Raw genomic sequence first — 19215 nt, 5'->3', positions numbered from 1 at the left:
TTATAGTGAGGTTTAAAGAAGTTAATATATTTATAAAACTATGGTTCCTGGCACATGAGTACTATTCTTGTTCTTATTATTTATTAGTTCATCAAATATTTAACATTTACTTTGTGCCTTTGTTCCAGGTCCTGAGGATGCAGTGGTAAAAAGACAGAGAAGGGTCCTGTTTTAAGGATATTACGTTCTACCTGAGAGAGAGTTAATTAAACCAAATAAATGAATGAAGTAATTCCCCCTTTTACCAATTCTATCTTTCCCAAACAGCTTGTCTCCTTATATGTGGATCTTTTTCATAGAAGGCCAGCAGCCCCTTGTGGATTTAGCTGAACACTCAGATGATACAAAAATGAAATAAGGACACCGAAGTGGAACACACAGCCAAACAAGAGGCCAATATACTTGTCCTTCAGAGGATTTGCCTGGGTGTGGTCAGGGGCAGGCATTGGTCTTTTATTTCCCCCACCCCCAGGTTTAACAGAGAATTATCTTTCTACCCTGGCAAGATGATACTAAAAAATTGCCTGATGAAAAGGGAAACTTAAACTTCTACCAACAACAGCAATAAGACGAATGATAGTAAGGTCTAGATCTGTGTTGTCCAGTTCACGATCCACTTGTGGCAATTGAAATTTAATGAACATTAAGTAAGTAAAAAATTCCGTTTGTTAGTTGCAATAACCACATTTCAAGAGCTGCATATGTGGTTAGTGGCCACAGGAATTGGACAGTGCAGTATAGAACATTTTCATCATCTCAGGAAGCTCTGTTGGACAGTACAGATCTAGATGAAGCTTTGTGATGGCTGCCAGTTTTTTTTTCTACTTATCTGTGTGTTTATGTATTAGGGTATTTTTACTCTGTTCCCAAGAACGGGTAATTTCTAGAGTCAGTGGCTACTTTGAAATTTTAGTTTTGGGCGGTTTTGCACCTTGGCTTCTGGTAACGTGTCCAGCAGTATTAGCCTCCCCTTAGTGTAGTTGCTTCTTCAGATTTGAAATGTCAATATACTTCCCAGCCTAGGTGTGTTACATTGAATTTTGAGGAGTAGTTCTCTACTTTAGTGGTTCTCAATCATGTGAGATTTTACCAGCCCTAGGGGGCATTTGGCAGTTCTGGAGACATTTTAGGTTATTCTACTTGTGTATGGAGGGGGATAATTCTTCTAACATCTATTGGAAAAGATTTCTTAAAAAACCTAAATGTCTAAATTCTTAAATCTGAAATGCAAATGTAAAATCCAATTAAAAAATCCAATTGATGTGGTCTTTTTTCCCCCCATCAGCCTGGAAGTTGCCATTTCTTACTCTGAGATGGATTGGTTACTCATAGCATACCAATAACAAGACAGGAAAACCCCAATCCTGAATTGTTTTGAAATCAGATTAAGTAATTAGTTCAAATAAAGGGAATGACTTTTCTTTTTGGTATTCATTTAAGTGATAGTAAAGAGAATGTTCTCAGGGAGACTATTGCAGTGGCTAGAGAGACATCTGCAATGGAGTTTTGCTGTAGGGGAGAAAGATTGGGCTCAGTTCCAAACACAATGAGGAAAAGTGGGAATTTATGGTGAGGGAGCGGTATGGGGGTCAGTGGATGGAAAATTACTAAGAGAGGAAACATTAAGAATTAGGGAGTATTCTGAGTAAAACGATTTAACAGGGTTCTTGCTGAAGGCAGGCAGGCCAAGGTGATCAGGCATCATCTGGGGGATGGTGCAGCTTGAGTTCGGTCAGCTATCAAGGATGGGGGATTTCTGCTAAAATTCGACTCTTGAAGACATGCCCAAGGATAGGGGCCCAGTTGAAAAAGGGTTCAGAAGGAGCCTGCCTAGTTTGATCAAGGAGAGAAATCTTGCCAGTGATAATCGTTTCTGTGACATATCTTTTCCTAAAGACACAGTTAAATTTTAACTGAATAATCATGGTAGAAATACCAGACATTGTGTAGAGAAATTCAGTGTCTGTCTTTGGATGAATGCAGCCATTGCGCAGGCTGTTTTCTCTTGTTGTTCTCTCTAGTTACGTTGATGCTTGCAGACCTTCCCTCTGCTTTTGTCTTTCATATTTTTTTTTCTTTTTTTCTTTTTGTTTGAGACAGTCTTGCTCTGTTGCCAGACTAGAGTGTGGTGGTGCGACCTTGGCTCACTGTAACCTCCACCTCACTGGTTCAAGTGATTCTCCTGCCTCAGCCTCCCGAGTAGCTGGGACTACAGGTGTGTACCACCATGCCAAAGTAGTTTTTGTATTTTTAGTGGAGACGAGATTTTACCATGTTGGTCAGGATGGTCTTGATCTCTTGACCTCGTGATCTGCCTGCCTCAGCCTCCGAAAGTGCTGGGATTATCACTGTGCCCGACCTGTCTTTCATATTTTTAAGTGTACAATTCAGTGGTTTTTAGTATAGCCAGAGTTGTACAGCCATCACCAGAATCTAATTTTAGAATATTTACATATCCCCAAAAAGAAACCTTATACCCATTAGTAGTCGTTCCCCAGGCTCTACATTTTCTCCTAGCCCCTGACAACCAATAATGTACTTTCTGTCTCTATGGATTATGCTGTTGTGGGCTTTCCTAGAAATGAAATTATATAATCTATGGCCTTTTGTATCTGGCTTTTGTCACCTCAGATAATGTTTTCAAGCTTCATCCGTGTTACAACATGTATCAACCAGCCTTACCAAGATGGTGAAACCTCGTCTCTACTAAAAATACAAAAAAAATTTGCCATGCATGGTAGCATGCACCTGTAATCCCAGCTACTCGGGAGGCTGAGGCAGGAGAATCACTTGAACTAGGAGGCAAAGGTTGGACTGAGCTAAGATCACGCCACTGCACTCCATCCTGGGCAACAGAGCAAGACACCTATTTTTTTTTTTTAAATAGTTCATTCAATATATGGTTGAAGAAAATCCCGTTGTATGGATAATAATACATCTTTTTTTTTTTCCCGCCCCGAGATGGAGTCTCGCTCTGTCGCCTGGCTGGAGTGCAGTGGCACAATCTCGGCTCACTGCAGCCTTCGCATCCCTGGTTCAAGCTCTTCTCCTGCCTCAGCCTTCCGGGTAGCTGGGATTAAAGGCACATGCCACCATGCCCGGCTAATTTTTACATTTTGAGTAGAGACAGGGTTTCACAATGTTGGCCAGGATGGTCTCCATCTCCTGACCTCATGATCCACCTGCTTCCGCCTCCCAAAGTGCTGGGATTACAGGCGTGAGCCACCACGCCCGGCCACATCTTCTTTATTCATCAGTTGGTGGACATTTAGGTTGTTCCTACTTTTTGGCTTTCATGAATAAATACTATGAACATTTGTGTATAAGTTTTTGTGGATACTTTTATGTGGTTTTAATAGTTAATTTCAACCTTTGAGGTGGACATTAGTGTATTTTGGTTCCCCAGTCTCTGAACCTCCCTTGTATGTGTGGTGAATGCCTCACTGTGTTTGTGGTAGGAGACACAGTCTGTTACAGATTAGTGATTTCTTTATTTACCTATGTGTAACTAGTTCCTTTTACGAAATGTTTTTGTTTTTGTTTTTGTTGTGTCCTGAGTGTCTAGAAAGGATCAAACAACAAATAATGAATGAACAGATAGTCCCAGGCCCATTCTGACTTCTAGGAGTGTCTTAGGGCCAAAATTCCCAGCTGAAGGTAATGGAATGGAGGGCCTTTCCATTAAAGGTACGGATATAAAAACCTATTACATATTTAAAAGTTCTTTAATCTTCAACAGAATAGTTGGAGAGCCGTAATGTGTATGCAGAGTGTATGCATGACAGATGGTAGTGATGAGATAAACATGCTAGTAACTCAGTCCTGATTCAGGAGGTCTGTAGTAGGGCCTGAGATTTGCTTCCTAACAAGCAGCCAGGCCATGCCAGTGTTGCCACGCAACATATTTTGTAGTAGCAAAGTTTTAAGAGTAGCCTTTTCAAGTTGTTTTCTCAACACCCTCCAGGGTTGTAGGATCTTCACTTGCTTTTTATCATTGACTTATTAATATTTACAAGATTAATTTCAGTTATCAGTTAATTCTGTGAACTAAAGGTTTTAATTATCAAGAACTCTGTGAACTAAAGATTTCTTTTCATTGTATTCTACGGTCTCTTATCCATATTGTTACTATCTCTTCAGTTTTATCCATATTGTGTCTTGGGACATAAAAGAAAGGTACCTGTTGCCATTTCAGGGATTTCTCATTGGAGTAATACACTGTTTAGCAGTTAGTTTAGGGTGGGTGGTAGGATGGATGAAAGATGTTGAAGTCCAGAGTTATGCTTAGTATTTGGTATATGCTTTGTGTCTTTATAAATTTCGCTTAAAAATGCACAATTCTTTATAACATCATGAAAAATTCACAAAATCTGAAATTCTCTAAATAGCATCACAGAGAAGTTGATTTTCCTTATAGGCAAGTGGATAAAATAACAAAATGGCCATGTGGAAATTAGGATGTGTCAAAAAGGGCCACTTGTGTGGTTGACGAGGACAGAAGTTTGTAGTATGTACAGAAAATGCATACTACAAATATCAGAGGCCATGCAATGTTAGCCTAGTGACAGGACTGTTAGTCATTTAGTTCTAAATGTAGAAAGTATTAAATGGTGTTGGAAAGAATTGTTCCATTTCTGCTAGATTTAAGGTTTCCAAGTATCAGTCATCATTTCATTTGCAAGATACACAGAGAAAACAAACCATACTTTAAATGTCTTGTATCTAACATTTATGAGTACTAACTAGAAACAAAGGAGGTTGGGCATTGTGGAAAATATGGATAATTGTAACTCACTGTAAAGAACATGGCTGTGCTTTGGTCAAGGATAGGCCGAGGTAAACATCCAGAATGACTCAGCGAGTCTACAGCGCAGGTGTTTAACTCCACTTGTTATCACAGTCGTGTAGCCGTGCCATAATAAGACTCATCATTTGGCTCTAAGTCACTATTGTCTGTAAAAGGTATAAGTGCCCTACTGACATTGTATGGGTGCACTTGCCCCCAGAGAAGGAGAGAGAGCACTGGAGCTGTCCATCTTTGCAGATGGATAGGAGTGAGCCAGGACACAGCTCGGCTCGCTCACACCCAGAGAGAGAGAGAGAGATTTAAGATGCTGACCCTGAAGGGAGAGCTGGCCGCGTAGCTGTGTGTGGGAGCTGCTGGAATAAGCAGTCGAGACAAGGCAAACAGTGTGAGAGAGCTAATGTGAGTGGGCTGCTGATGAGAGAGCTGCTGAATAAAACTACCTTCCACCTCCCTATGCCCCTGAGTGTTCTGTTAGCTATGTGCTCATCCGCTTACTCCCTTTGGACCTCAGCATGAACTGGAACCTGACCCCAAGCAGGACACTCATAGTCCTTGACCTACTTTCCTGAGGAAGTAAAAATATATAGGCACAAGAAGATACCTGAATGTATTAATGGTACATAAATAACAAAAGAATGATATGGGCAGTAAATGTTACAGGGACTTCCTAGGTACACATACTTACACCGAGCCAGATTATATATATATACACACACACACACACATATTTATGTGTGTATATGTATATGTATATATGTGTGTATATATACGTGTGTGTATATATATATTTCTACAAAGCACCCAGACTATGAAGCAGTAAGCTTGGTTTCTCCTGTGTGTGGAAACTAGGGCACAGAAGACTCAGTATAGAAATATACTTTTTTAAAAAAATTCCAACCCAGGGAGCCAAGAATAGAAATTTAGAGGTGAAAGGAACTCAGTCACTCTCAACCCTTAATGAGTCATTAATGTCATGTTTCCTCAGCAGAATTATAGAGAGGATTTGGCTGAAGTGGATGCAGAAGGAAGGAAAGGGGAAGTAGAAGTAGAAGTGCCATGCAGAGTCTATAAATTCAGTCATAAGTGTACCACTTTGCAATTCTGTAACCACCCAATGTGTTCCTTTTGCCTGCTGCCCACAGGCAAATTTATCAAGACAGGGTAATTTCAGTAGAGAAAGAGTTTAATTCATGCAGAGCCAGCTGAACAGAAGACTTTTATTATTGGACAAATCAGCCTCCCTCAAAATTTGGAGGCCAGGGTTTGTTAAGGATAGTTTGGTTGGCAAGGGAATGGGTGCAGCTAATTCGTTGGGGATGTAATCATAGGGTTGTGGAAAATAGTCCTACTGTGTTAAGTCCGCTTCTGGGTGGGAGCACACAGGTAGTTGGTAGGTCCAGGTGGAGCCATTGGTAGTCAGAAATGCAAAAACCTGAAAAGACATCTCAAAAGGCCAATCTTAGATTCTACAGTAGTGATGTTATCTGCAGGAGTAACTGGGGAAGTTGAAAATCTTGTGACTTCTGAAACAGTGACTGGTAATCATTTATGTTTACACGTTAGGAGAATTCAGGCTCCTCTCATCTCCTAACCTGGTGGTCTTTTATTAGCTTTAAAAGATGGTTTACTTTTGGGGAAGTACTATTATCATTTAAACTAAAAACTAAATTTCTCCCAAAGTTAGCTTGGCCCAAACCCAGCAATACCTAAGGGCAGTTTGGAGGTTCAAGGCAAGATGGGGGTTGGTTAGATCAGGTCTTTTTCACTGTTACAATTTTCTCTCAATTTTTCAAAGGCTGTTTCAATTCCGGTAGTTTTATAAAAGTGCTGTTTGATTTACTCTGAAAAACTGGAAGGTAGGACAATGTGGCAATTTTTTAAAGTTTATTTTTTAATATGAAAAATACCGTTAAAAACTTTAGCCAAATTAAATTTAAAAGAGTTTGAGCAAAGAATGATTTGTGAATTAGGCAGCCTCCTGAGTTGGTGCGGCTGCATGGTGGAAGATTTATGGACAGAAGGAGGAAAGTGGTGTACAGAAAATGGAAGTGAGGTCCAGAAACAACTGGATTGGTTATAGCTCAGCATTTGGCTTATTTGAACGTGCTTTGAACAATTGGCCACATTTGATTGGCCAAAACTCAGTGATTGGCGCAAGTGTGGCTACAGTCTGTTTATTATCTCCAGCTAGGTTACAGTTTACTACATATGGAGAAACCTTTGGGCTGAACTTAAAATATGTAAAGAGGAAGTGCTAGCTTTAACTTGATTTAACAATATCAAACATACATAAACAAAAAAATCTCCTTATATCCAGAGTACTACGTTTGCTGCCAGAATCTTTTTAAATGTAGGAGGCAAGAAACTGAGGGAGCATTCTTTTTAGAGATTAAAACAGACGGTCTCTACTTATCCTGTCTGTATTTTTTCTCAACCATATTCTCAGCAGTTATAGTTTGACAGATAATTTTTATACATTCTAGCTTGATTTGATAAGAAAAGCAGAAGATATTTTACAGGACCAAAATCAATTAAAATTCATTAGATACATGTTTCTTCTTGTCTAAAAAGCAAAGTAACTTGGAAAAATCCTCAAACAAAACGACCAAACCAAACAAGTTCTACCAGTATAGGCAGCAAAATGTGTATAGCACCTTCCTCAATTCCCTTTTAGCAGAGACCTTAGCTCCCTTTTCCTCCTTAGCCAGTATTGATGGGAGCTAAAACTAAAGAGGTGCCACTGCTTCTCAAGATATACAAATGTCTACTTCTGAAGCCCTTTTTTTTAAGTTCTTGGAAGTGTAGAACTGGTAAGTTGTATTTGCTTCATCAGTTTATTGAAAAGAAATGAATCTAGAGACTCATATTACAGTTTTTTTGTAAGCGATTATTAAATATGTAAAAGTATTTTATTGGAAATAAAGTATTAATAATTGTATAAATAATTATTGTTAATGAGATGAGTAGATGGAAAGGGGTGCAGCTTTTGTGGCATACCTATTGAAAGAATTGTCAAATTATCCCTTTGGTCCCAGAGGATTTTTTAGGCACTGGTAATGATAATAAGATTCAGATGTGTGGGAGATGGCATTCCTGCTGTACAGGATTGTGAAGGGGAAGATAGGAAAAGAGACCCTTAATCTCATGGAAGTTGAAGATTTGGATAGAAATTTAATTCCTTAAAAATCAAATCTGTGTTTTGGTGGAGGTCAGCAAAATGATAGAATGGGGCTTCCCAGTGCTTGTCTTCCCAAATAAACATTAATTGAACAATTATTCTTGCACAGAAATACCTTAATAAGAGCTAAGGAAGCCAGGTGAGAGATGACAGCACCTGCATGTAGCAGAGAAATCAGAAAAAACACATCGAAGAGAGTAGAAAGAACAGTTTTACATGATCTATATCACTGCCCCCAGCCTGCCACGTGAGGCAGCACAATGTGGAGAAAGACACCCTTTGCTTAGAGGAGGGAGAGGGCAGTGAGCATAAGATTTTGTCTCGGAACCCAATACCAGGCCCACCCCAGTGAAACCCAGTGCCAGGCAGGTCCCCACAACCCCAGACTCCAGGCTTCTACCCATGGATTGAGCCTCCAAGCCTATGCTGGTACTAAGCAGGATTCTGCAGCCCCAGGTTCCAGCTCCTCCGACCCCCACCACCAGGCCAGACCCAATTGACTCAAGTTTTAGACTTGTCTTAGGGCCAGGCTGGCCCCAGTGTTCCTAGGCTTAGAGCTCCCTTTAGTACCAGGTTGGCTCCCGCAGGTAGGCACCTGTGGATACAGGCTCCAAGCTGTCCCAGCTTCAGGCCTTCTCCAGGTTTCAGACCAGCTGAGAGCCAAGTTGGCCCACACAGCCCTGGGTGTCAGGTCTGCCCCAATACAAGGCCATTCCCTGTGGCCCCACCCTCCAGGCCGGCTACTGCAACCCCATACTTGAGAGACCCAGGGTTTCAGTACCATCCCAATACATCTCAGCACTGGACCAGCCCCCATGGACCCAGGCTGTAGGACCATTTCTGTGGACCCAGGTTCCAGGCCAGCACCCACATGCCGAGCATCTAGGCCAGCCCCCATGGCTTCAGAGCAGGTCCTATGATTCTAGGTAGGCTTCAGACCAACCCCTGTAGACCTAGGCCTCCACATCTGCTCCAGCACCAGCTGAGCTCTGCCTACCTGCTGACCCAGATACCAGGCCAGCCTCCCAGAGGACTTCAGCAGCAAGCCTGCTTGTGCACCATGCCAGATGGCCTCCCCAAATTCTCTGGACAGGCTGACTGGTGAAGTGCTTCCCAGATAAAGCCAGCCTACAAAGACTGGAATAAGTTCCTATCTCTTCATTGTACAGATATTGGTATAAGACAACAAGAAATGTGAAAAAACAAGGAGACTTAATACTACCAAAAGTATCACTGACCTTTCAGTGGCTGACTCAAAAGAAATGGAGATACATGAACTGCCTGAAAAAGAATTAAAAAATAATTGTTTAAGGAAGCTAGCAAACCTCAATAAAATAGAAATAATTCAGTGTACTCTGGAAAACAGTAGATGAGCAACGTGAGAAATTTAACAGATTGAAATTGTTTAAAAAATAAAAAATTATAAAGCTGAAAAATGTAATGAATAAAATGAAAAATACAATAGAGAGCATCCATAGAAGAACTGATCAAGCAAAGTAATCTGTACTTGAAGACAGATTTCTTACATAGAGGAGGAAAAAGAAGAATGAAAAGTAATGGAGAAAGCTTACAGGATTTATAGGACAGTATCAAAAGTACAAAAAGTCGAGGTATAGGAGTTCAAGGAGAAGAGAAAGACAAAGGGTTACAAAGCTTATTTAAATAAATAACAACAGAAAACTTTCCAAATCTGGGGAAAGGTATAAATAAGTACAGGAAGATCAAAAGTTCTAATCAGATTCAATCCAAACAAGACTATATCAGGACATATAGTTAAACTGTCAAAAATAAAAGAGGATTCTGAAAGCAGCTAGAGAAAAGAAGCAAATCACATATAAGGGAGTTCCAAAAATGCTAGCAGCAAACTTTTCAGCAGAAACTTTATAGTCCAGGAGAGAGTGAGGTGACATGTTCAAAGTGTTGAAGGAAAAAAACCCGGTCAACCAAGAATACTGTATTCAACAATGCTGTAATTCACAAAGAGAAACATAAAGACTTGCCCAGACAACGCTAAGGGAGTTCATCACTACCAGACATGTCTCAAAAGAAACATTAAAGGGAGTTCTCCAAGCTGAAATAAAAGGATGCTAATTAGTAACAAGAAAGTATAAAACTCACTGTTAAAAAGAAAATCCACAGTCAAGTTTGGAATTAATACTGTAATTGTCGTGTCAATAATTTATATCTCTAGTGTGAACATTAAAAGACTACTAACAATAGTGACAATAATTTGTTAAGGGATGTCTTCACTGTCGAGTTCTATCAAACGTTTAAAGAAGGATTAATGCCAGTCTGTATTAGTCTGTTTTCACACTGCTATAAAGAACTCCCTGAGACTGGGTAAATTATAAAGAAAACAGGTTTAATTGACTCACAGTTCTGCATGGCTGGGGAGGCCCCAGGAAACTTACAAACATGGCAGAAGGTGAAGAGGAAGCAGGGCACATCTTACATGGTGGCAGGAGAGAGAGAACAAGGGCGGAAGTGCCACACTTTTGAACTATCAAATCTTGTGAGAACTCACTATCATGAGAGCAGCATGGGAGGAAGCGCCCCCATGATCCAATCACCACCTACAATGTTGCTCCCTCCACACATGGAGATTACAGTTTGAGATGAGATTTGTGTGGGGACACATAGCCAAACCATATCACCATTTTTTCTTAAACTCTTCCAAAAAACTGAAGAGGAAATACTTCCAAATTTATTTTATGAGGCCAACATTACCCTGATATCAAAGCCACAAAAGGACACTAGAAGAAAAGAAAATCACAGGCCAGCATCCCTGATGAACATAGATGTGGAAATCCTGAACACATAGTAGCAAACTGAATTATATGGCACATTAAAGGATCATTCCTTGTTACCAAGTGGGATTTATTTCAGGGATGCAAGGATGGTTCAACATAGGCAATTTTTTTTTTTTTTTTTTTTGAGATGGAGTTTTGCTTTTGTCACCCAAGCTGGAGTGCAATGGCATGATCTTGGCTCGCTGCAACCTCCACCTCCTGGGTTCAAGCAATTCTCCTGCCTCAGCCTTCTGAGTAGCTGGGACTACAGGCGCATGCCACCATGCCTGGCTAATTTTTGTATTTTTAGTAGAGATGGGGTTTCTCCACATTGACCTGGCTGGTCTCAAACTCCTGACCTCAGGTGATCCACCTGCCTCAGCCTCCAAAGTGCTCGGATTAGTGGTGTGAGCCACCATGCCTGGCTAACATATGCAAATTAATAAAGGTGATGCACCACACTAACAGAATGTAGAGCGACAAACCTATGATCATCTCAATAGATGCAGAAAAATTATTTGAAAGAATTCATTAACCTCTTATGATAAAAACTCAATAAATTAGGAAAAGAAGGAATGTACTTCAGTGCAGTAAAGACTATATATTTCAAGCCCACAACTGACATCATACTCAATGGAAAAACAGAAAAAGTTGAAAGCTTTCCCTCTAAGATCAGGAACACAACAAGGGTGCCCACTCTTACCACTTCTATTCAGCATAGTACTGGAAGTCCTAGACAGAGCACTTAGACAAGAGAAATAAATAAAAGGCATCCAAATGGAAAAGTAGAAGTTAAATTGTTCCTGTTTGCAAATGACATGGTTTTAAATATGTGGAAAACCCTTAAGATTTCACCAAAAGACTGTTAGAATAAATAAATTCAGTGAAGACGCAGAATACAAAGTCAACATTAGAAAACCAGTAGTGTTTTTATATACTAACAATGAAGTACCTATAAAAGAAAGAAAACAATCTCATTTATAGTAGCTACCAGAAAAATAAAATACTTGGGAATACATTTAACCAAGGAAGTAAGATACCTGTATACTGAAAACTGTAAAACATTGATGAAAAAAATTGAAGACAGAAATAAATGGAAACATTATATGTGTTCATGGATTGAAAGAATTAATATTGTTAAAATGTCCATACTACTTAAAGGGATCTACAGATTCAATGCAATCCCTATAAAAAGTCCAAGGATTCTTCACAGAAATAGAAAAAGCAATTCTAAAATTTATATGGAAAGCAATTGTAAAAATCTTTATGGAACAAAAGATCCCAGATAACCAAAGCAATTGAGCAAAAATAACAAAGTGGGAGGCATTATTACATTACTTGACTTTAAAACATACTCTGAAGCGGTAGTAATCAAAACAGCATGATACAGTCGTAAAAACAGACATATAAACCATAGAACAGAGCAGAAAGCCCAGATACAAGTATATGGATTTATATTTAATTGATTTTTGGCAAAGGTGCCAAGGATACATGATGGGGAGAGGACAGTCTCCAATAAATGGTGTTGGGAAAACTGGATATCTGCATGAAGAAGAATGAAGTTAGACCCTTATCTCACCTCATATTTAAAAAAAAAAACTCAAAGTGAATTAAAGATTTACATGTAAGACCAGAAACTCTAAAATTGCTAGAGAAAAGTAGGGAAAAAGTTTTATGACACTAGTTTAGGCAGTGATTTTTTTTTTTTTTGGATATGACTCCAAAAGTACAGGCAACAAACATGAAAATAGACAGATGGGAGTACATCAAACTAAAAATCAGCTGTACAGCAAAGGAAGCAATCAACAGAGTGAAGAGACAACCTACAGAATGGGAGAATATATTTCCAAACCATACATCTGATGAGGGGTTAATATCCAGAATAGGAAGCCAAACAACTCAATGGCAAGAAAACAATGCAATTAAAAAATGGGCAAAGGATCTGAATAGACATTCCTAAAAAGAAGATAGACAGATAGCCAACATGTATACGAAAAAAGGCTCACCTTCTCTAATCATCGGCTCAACTTCTCTAATCATCAGGGAAGTGCAATTAAAACCACAATGAACTACCACCTCACACCTGTTAGCATGGCTATTATAAAAAAGACAAAAGTGTTGGTGAGGATGTGAGAAAAGAAAATCCTAGTATGCTGTTGCAGGAATATTAGTATAGCCATTATGGAAATCAATATGGAGGTTCCTAAAAAAATTAGAAGTAGAACTACCATATGATCCAGCAATCCCAGTACTAGGTATATAATGAAAGGATGTGAAATCAGTATGTGGAGTAGATATTTGCATTCTCATGTTACTTGCAAATTGCAGCACTATTTGCCATAGTTAAGATATGAAATCAGCCTAAGTGCTCATCAGTTGGTAAATGGATAAAAAAAGTGGTGTATTTACACAGTGGGATACTATTCAGTCTTGAAAATGATAAAAATCCTTTTGTTTATCACCACATGGATGACAAAATATTAAGTGAAATAAGCCAGGCACAGAAAGAGAAATACCATATGATCTCACTTACATGTGGAATCTGAAAAAGTTGAACCTGTAGAAGTAGAGAGTGAGTGGTGTTTATCAGGGACTGTGAGGTTTGGGGTGGAGTGGGGGTCGAGGAGGATGGTTGGAGGAGATGTTGATTAGATGGTACAAAATTTTATTTAGATACAAGGAATAAATTTGAAAGATCTATTGTATAACATGGTAATGATAATAACAATGTATTTCTGAAAATGCTGCTATGGACATGTATATACAAGTTTTATTTGGTCATATGTTTTCATTTCTTGTGAGTATAATGTAGCCGTGGGATTGTTTGGTCATATGATAACTCTATATTGAGCATTTTGAGGGGCTGTCATTTTCTAAAATGACTGTACTGTTTTATATTCCCAACAACCAATGTATGAGGATTCCAATATTTCCATATCCTCACCGGTACTTGTTATTATCTGTCTTTATTACAGCTATCCTAGTGGGTGTGAAGTGGTATCTTACTGTGGTTTTGGTTTGCATTTCCCTGGTGGCTAATGATGTTGAATATTATTTAAATAATGTGGCTTATTGACCATTTGTATATCTTTTTTGGAGGAAAGCCTGTTCAGATACTTTGAGGCCTGTGTAATTTTATGCTTTTTTTTTTTTTTTTTTTTTTTTTTTTAAGCAGCTTTGGGAGAACATGAAGTTACAACCAGTGCATTCTACTTTATTCATGTCAGAAGTAGCTATCTCATGATACCCATAGGCATCTCTTTCACACTGTCTTTGGGAGTCTACTCAAATATCACCTTCTTAGCATTTCTTGATCGTCCTCTCTATAAAGAGGCACTCTTTCCTCATCTCTGTTTGCTTTTTTACCCTATTTTATTTTTCTGCAGTGCACTTACCACTCTCTGATGTTGTAATTAAGTTTTATTGGTTTACGTTGTTCCCCAGTGGGATGTAGGCTAATTGAGGATAGTGGTCTTGTTTTGCTCACTTGGCATACTAGTAGGGCCTCAGTAGATACTGTCTGAATGGATGAATGAATAAATGAATGTGGGAAAAGACTAGGCTCTGGAGTCTGCCACTCACTAGTTTTGGAATCTCAAGCAAGTTATTTACCGTTTCTCGGATTTAAAATCTTCATCTGTGAAACCTTAGTAGGAAGAGTACTTATGTCATTGGGTTGCTATGAGGATTAAATCAGTTGGCATGTGTAAAGCAGTAAACACTATGCCAGTACTCTAAGGAAAAAAAAAAACTGTTTTATATTTTTCTTTGCTTTTGGCATGTTGCATGGAGTTTTGTGTGTTTGCAAGGAATATGTGTTTGCCTTTTAAAGGACTCATGTAAACTAGAATTTTTTTTTTCTTTTTTTTCTAGGGAATGCAGAGAGCAACCAACGTCACCTACCAAGCCCATCATGTCAGCAGGAACAAGAGAGGTCAGGTGGTGGGGACCAGAGGTGGCTTTCGTGGTTGCACAGTTTGGCTAACAGGTATGGTCAAGAGAGATAAAGCAATTTATTTTAAAAATAGTGCATATAGGTGACCTTGGACTAGGCATAGGCATATTTAAATTTCAAGCTCTGTTCTTGTATTTGGAGCATCATGACGTATAACTGACATAGTTGCTTAATAACATTTCTTGTAATTTTTTTTGTTCTTTTATAGGATTGCTGTTAAATAAAGGTAAAAACCACAATGCACCTTAAAACTACTTTTTCATAGATACTACATTACATTCTACACACTTCTGAGTGCAAATAAGATCCAGATTCTGCTCTAAGAAGCTAACAGTGAAAACCGTATACGTCTTAGTTTATTTTATGCTGTTATAACAGAATACCAGAGACTGGGTAATTTATATGAATAGAAATTTATTTCTGATAGTTCTGGAGGCTGAGAAGTCCAAGATTGAGGGACTAGCATCTGGCGAGGGCCTTCTTGCTATGTCTGTAATATGGCAGAAGGAGTCACATGGTGAGAAAGAGCAAAAGATTGAATTCACAGCCTCAATCCCTTTTATAGATGGATTATTCCATTAATGAGGGTGGAGCCCTCATGACTTAAACACCTCCATTAGACCGCATCAACACTGTTGCATTGAGGATTAAGTTTCCAACACGTGAACTCTGAGAGACACATTCAAACCATAGCATGGTATAACCAGAAAAAATGAGTGGTAAGAATTTTCACAAAGTGAATTTCTATTATTCAGCTTTTGTTTGTCCTTTGATTGTTTCTATTGTGTTGGTTTCCATAGAGTCTGTCCTTTGGTCTAGTCATAGCAGGCTGGTGAGTGACTGAATTGATACAGATTTTGAAGTAGCTTTAAAAATGATGGATGCTTTCACTTCTATGAATTATATTTAAAATTTTGATACATTTTGCCACATTGCCCACTAAAATTTTATCCCAATTTACTCTCCTACCAGCAGTATGGGAGGGTGTTTATTTCCCAGTGTCTTTGTCAACAGTGGTTGTTACCAGTTCTTAAAAATTTGTGTTGATTGGCAAAAAAGTTACTGTTTTTTTCATCATGTTTCATTTTTAGACAGGTCTGTTTGTTTTTGTATGAAAGCAGATACACTCTCACATTCTTCCCATTTCTTCATTCTTAATTCCAGACAGTTGTTAAATTGTTACATTTTTATTGCCAAGGTTTATAGTACTTAATGGGTCAGTAGTTGGTAGCTCACCATTGGTTCTTTTACTATGACATGTTCACTCACAAGCTCTTTGTTTGAATGGTCTTAATTGTCTGTATTTCCTTGTTAAATAATTTTTGCAAGGTGGCCTTCCATTAGGTTCTGAACTCCTGGAGGTTTTATGTTTGAGAAAGTCTGACTATCTTTTATGCCAACTTGGCTGGGTAAAATATGTATTTGGTTCATACTTTCTTGGTCTTGGAATTTTAAAAACAGTACTCTGTTGTCTTCTGGCATTAAATGTTTTTGAAGAAGTGTGAGTCTAATAAGCTTTTTCTTTTTAGGAGCTTTCCTTTTTTCATCTGGATGACTAAGGAATTATTTATTTCCCTGTAAAAATACAGGGAAATAGAGGCTTTTGTCTTTCTCAATTAGGTCCTTATCTGCAGTTGATTTTTGTGTATAGTGTGAGGTACAGATTCATTTTCGTTTTTTTCCATGTGACTGATCACTTGTCCCAAGAACATAGATTGATGAGGGTATCTTTTTTATCTGATCTGCAGTGTCTGCTCTGTTATCAGGTCTCCACTTACGTGTGGGCCCTCTACTCTGTCCCACTGATATATTTGTCTGTTCCTCTGTTAATGCCACATTTCTTAGTTACTATATTTTTATAAGTCTTGAAATACAGTGGAGTAAGTCCTCTTACCTTGTTCTTCATCAGCAGTGTTGCCTTTTTTTTTCCATTGTGACTTCCTTTTTTTTTTCTTTTTTTCTGGCTGTTAGTGTTGTGTGAATCTTGTAATAGATTTAACCAATTCCCCAGAACTCTGTTGTTATTTAGTTTCGGATTGCATTGTATCTAAGGTTAATTTCGGGGGAAAATTGATCTTTAGAATATTGGGTACTCTTTCTCTTAAACATAGTATTTTCCATTTATTTCATCACTAATGATACTTATAAATAAAGCTTATCTGATTTTTTGGTACTTACTCTATGGTCTACTATGTAATAAGTTTTCAGTCATCACCTTGCCCTGACCCTATGCCTTCCTCAATTGGGACAGGATGGCTACAGTTGGCTGGAGTTGGTATTTCCCTTCCCCCAGGTCAGTTAGGTTCCAATAAAACCTCAGCAGTTTAGGCTTTGGTTAAATAGTTTCTCCTGAGTTCAGTCCTTGTTAAAAAAAATCTGGTGCTCTGGTATATTTCAGAATGGACGCACTTGGGGATTTTTCTTCAGTACTTACTGTGAGAACCTGATTGAGCTCCTGGAGGTGAAACTCTCAGTGTTGTGGGGACCTCCCTGTAACTAGGTTCCTTTGAAATTTTTAACTCTCAGACTTGTCCACACTGAGCCTTAATTCATTCCTCAATTATAGTTTAGGTTTTTCTGTGTGACCCTGGTTCCCACAGCACTTTTCCCCACAGTGAGTTTCTCCTCCAGTCAATCGTCACTCCCTGCATTTGCCTGTCTCCCCATTCATGGGGGCAGTGGTTTGCCCCTTGTCCTCCCCTCATTGATGGATCCAAGAAGAGTTATTCTGTTCAGGTTTTTACTTGTTCGGATGTAATGGTGACTTTCAAGCTCCTTCCATGTGGACCTGGAAAACTTGTAGTTTTCATAAACGTGTATTTGAAAAGAATATGTATTCCCCTGTTGTATGCAGTATTCTGTATAATAGATTAAACTTGTCAGTTGTGGTGTCAAATCTTCTGTAGCCTTCATATGTATATGTTTTTTGATAATGATGTTGGACATGGAAGTCAAGATTTGTTTTTTTCTTGCAATTCAGGTGCTTAACCTGGATCTGCCCAAGGTATTGAGTGATTTTTGTATACTGTTTTGCTAGACATGGTTCACTTTTTATCAGATTTTATTTTAGGGAAATTTTGTTGTTTTGTGTTTCTACATTGGTTGGTATGTTAACTTCCCAGGGCTCTCATAACAAATTAACCACAAAATGGGAGGGAGAAATTTATTCTCCCACAGTTCTAGAGGCTAGAAGTTTGAAATTAAGTTTGTGGTGAGGTTGATTCCTCTGGTAAGTGCTAAGGGAGAATCTGTTCTGTTCTCCTCTTAGCTTCTGCTGGTGGCTGGCAGTCCTTGGTGTGTGGACGGATCACTCCAATCTCTACTTTTGTCTTATAGCCTTGTAATAACACCAGCTGTTGGATTTAGGGTCCACCCTAATCCAGTATGACCTTCTCTTAATTTAACGTTGATTGTGTTTGTAAAGACTCTATTTTCAGATAAGGTCACCTTCTGAGGTTCTGGGTGGACATGAATATTTGGGGAACACTATTCAACCCAGTAGAACTGGTTTCTATTCTTCAGGTATACCAGTTATCCGTATCTTAGATTTGGATTGCTTATCTTGTATTACCAATTTCCTCTGACTGCTCTGTTGACTGTAATTATTAACTGAAACTGTTTATGTCAGTAATTCAATTTCAACAGTGCTTATTCTTTGTTTCAAATTAAATATGCACTTAAAACATATAAATACACATGTAGGTATGAACAGACACGTTTATTATAATTTAGGTTGTTTTTGTTGTATAAAAGTTTAGAGTTTCAGATTTTTTTTCCCTGATACTTGGTGCTCAATTGGTGGTTAAAAACAATTCAGAAGAAATCAAGAACAGCCTCTTTCACCCAGCCACCGTCCCTTTGTTCCACTTACTGTTACTGTGTAACAATTTGCCTAAAACCCAGTGTTGTAAAACAATCGGCATTTAACTTTGCTTACCATTTTGAAGGTAAGGGATGTAAGAGGGCTCAGATAGGCAGCTTTGCTTAGGTCTTGCTTGGTTGTTGTCATGCTGGCCTGGGCCACAGCCATCTGAAGTTTCAGCTGGGCTGGATATCCAAGATGACTTACTCAGATGCTGCTGGTTGTCAGCTGGGAGGTTAGTGGGCTGAGACTGGCTGGTACACCTGCTTGGGATCACGTTAGCATAGTGGTCTCGAGGGATTGAGTCACTGGCATCTCCCAAATTAAGTGACCAAAGAAAAGCTGCATAGCATTTTCTGACCTAGCCTTAGTAGTCACACCGTGTCACTATTTCACTACATTCTTTTGGCTACAGGTAAGCCCTAAAGCCAGCCCACATTTCAGGGCAGGGAATTAGTACCTCTTGATGTGACAGTAGCAAGGCACATTGTAGACACTTGTAGGATGGGATATTCAGTTGCAGCCATCTTTGGAAAATGCAGCTGGCTACAGTCATTAATATCGGTTTTTAATGTATAAAGCAACTGACACTATATTGATGCTCTCAAAATATCCTCCTCTTCT

At 38.8% G+C, this 19215-nt stretch overlaps 1 protein-coding gene across 2 annotated transcripts in view; it reads left to right on the top strand.

Annotated features, from left to right (window-relative positions):
• Positions 1-19215, top strand: part of PAPSS1 (3'-phosphoadenosine 5'-phosphosulfate synthase 1) — a 110215-nt gene that overhangs the window by 4871 nt on the left and 86129 nt on the right. For both annotated transcript variants that reach the window (XM_025385130.1, XM_025385131.1), the window contains one exon: positions 14648-14762. In XM_025385130.1, the coding sequence (XP_025240915.1) occupies positions 14648-14762 (115 nt within the window). The remainder of the gene's footprint in view (positions 1-14647; positions 14763-19215) is intronic.

This window comes from Theropithecus gelada, chromosome 5 (genome assembly GCF_003255815.1).
Source record: "Theropithecus gelada isolate Dixy chromosome 5, Tgel_1.0, whole genome shotgun sequence".
In the NCBI taxonomy this organism is placed as follows: Eukaryota; Metazoa; Chordata; class Mammalia; order Primates; family Cercopithecidae; genus Theropithecus; species Theropithecus gelada.
This window is presented reverse-complemented; position numbering and strand designations above follow the sequence as displayed.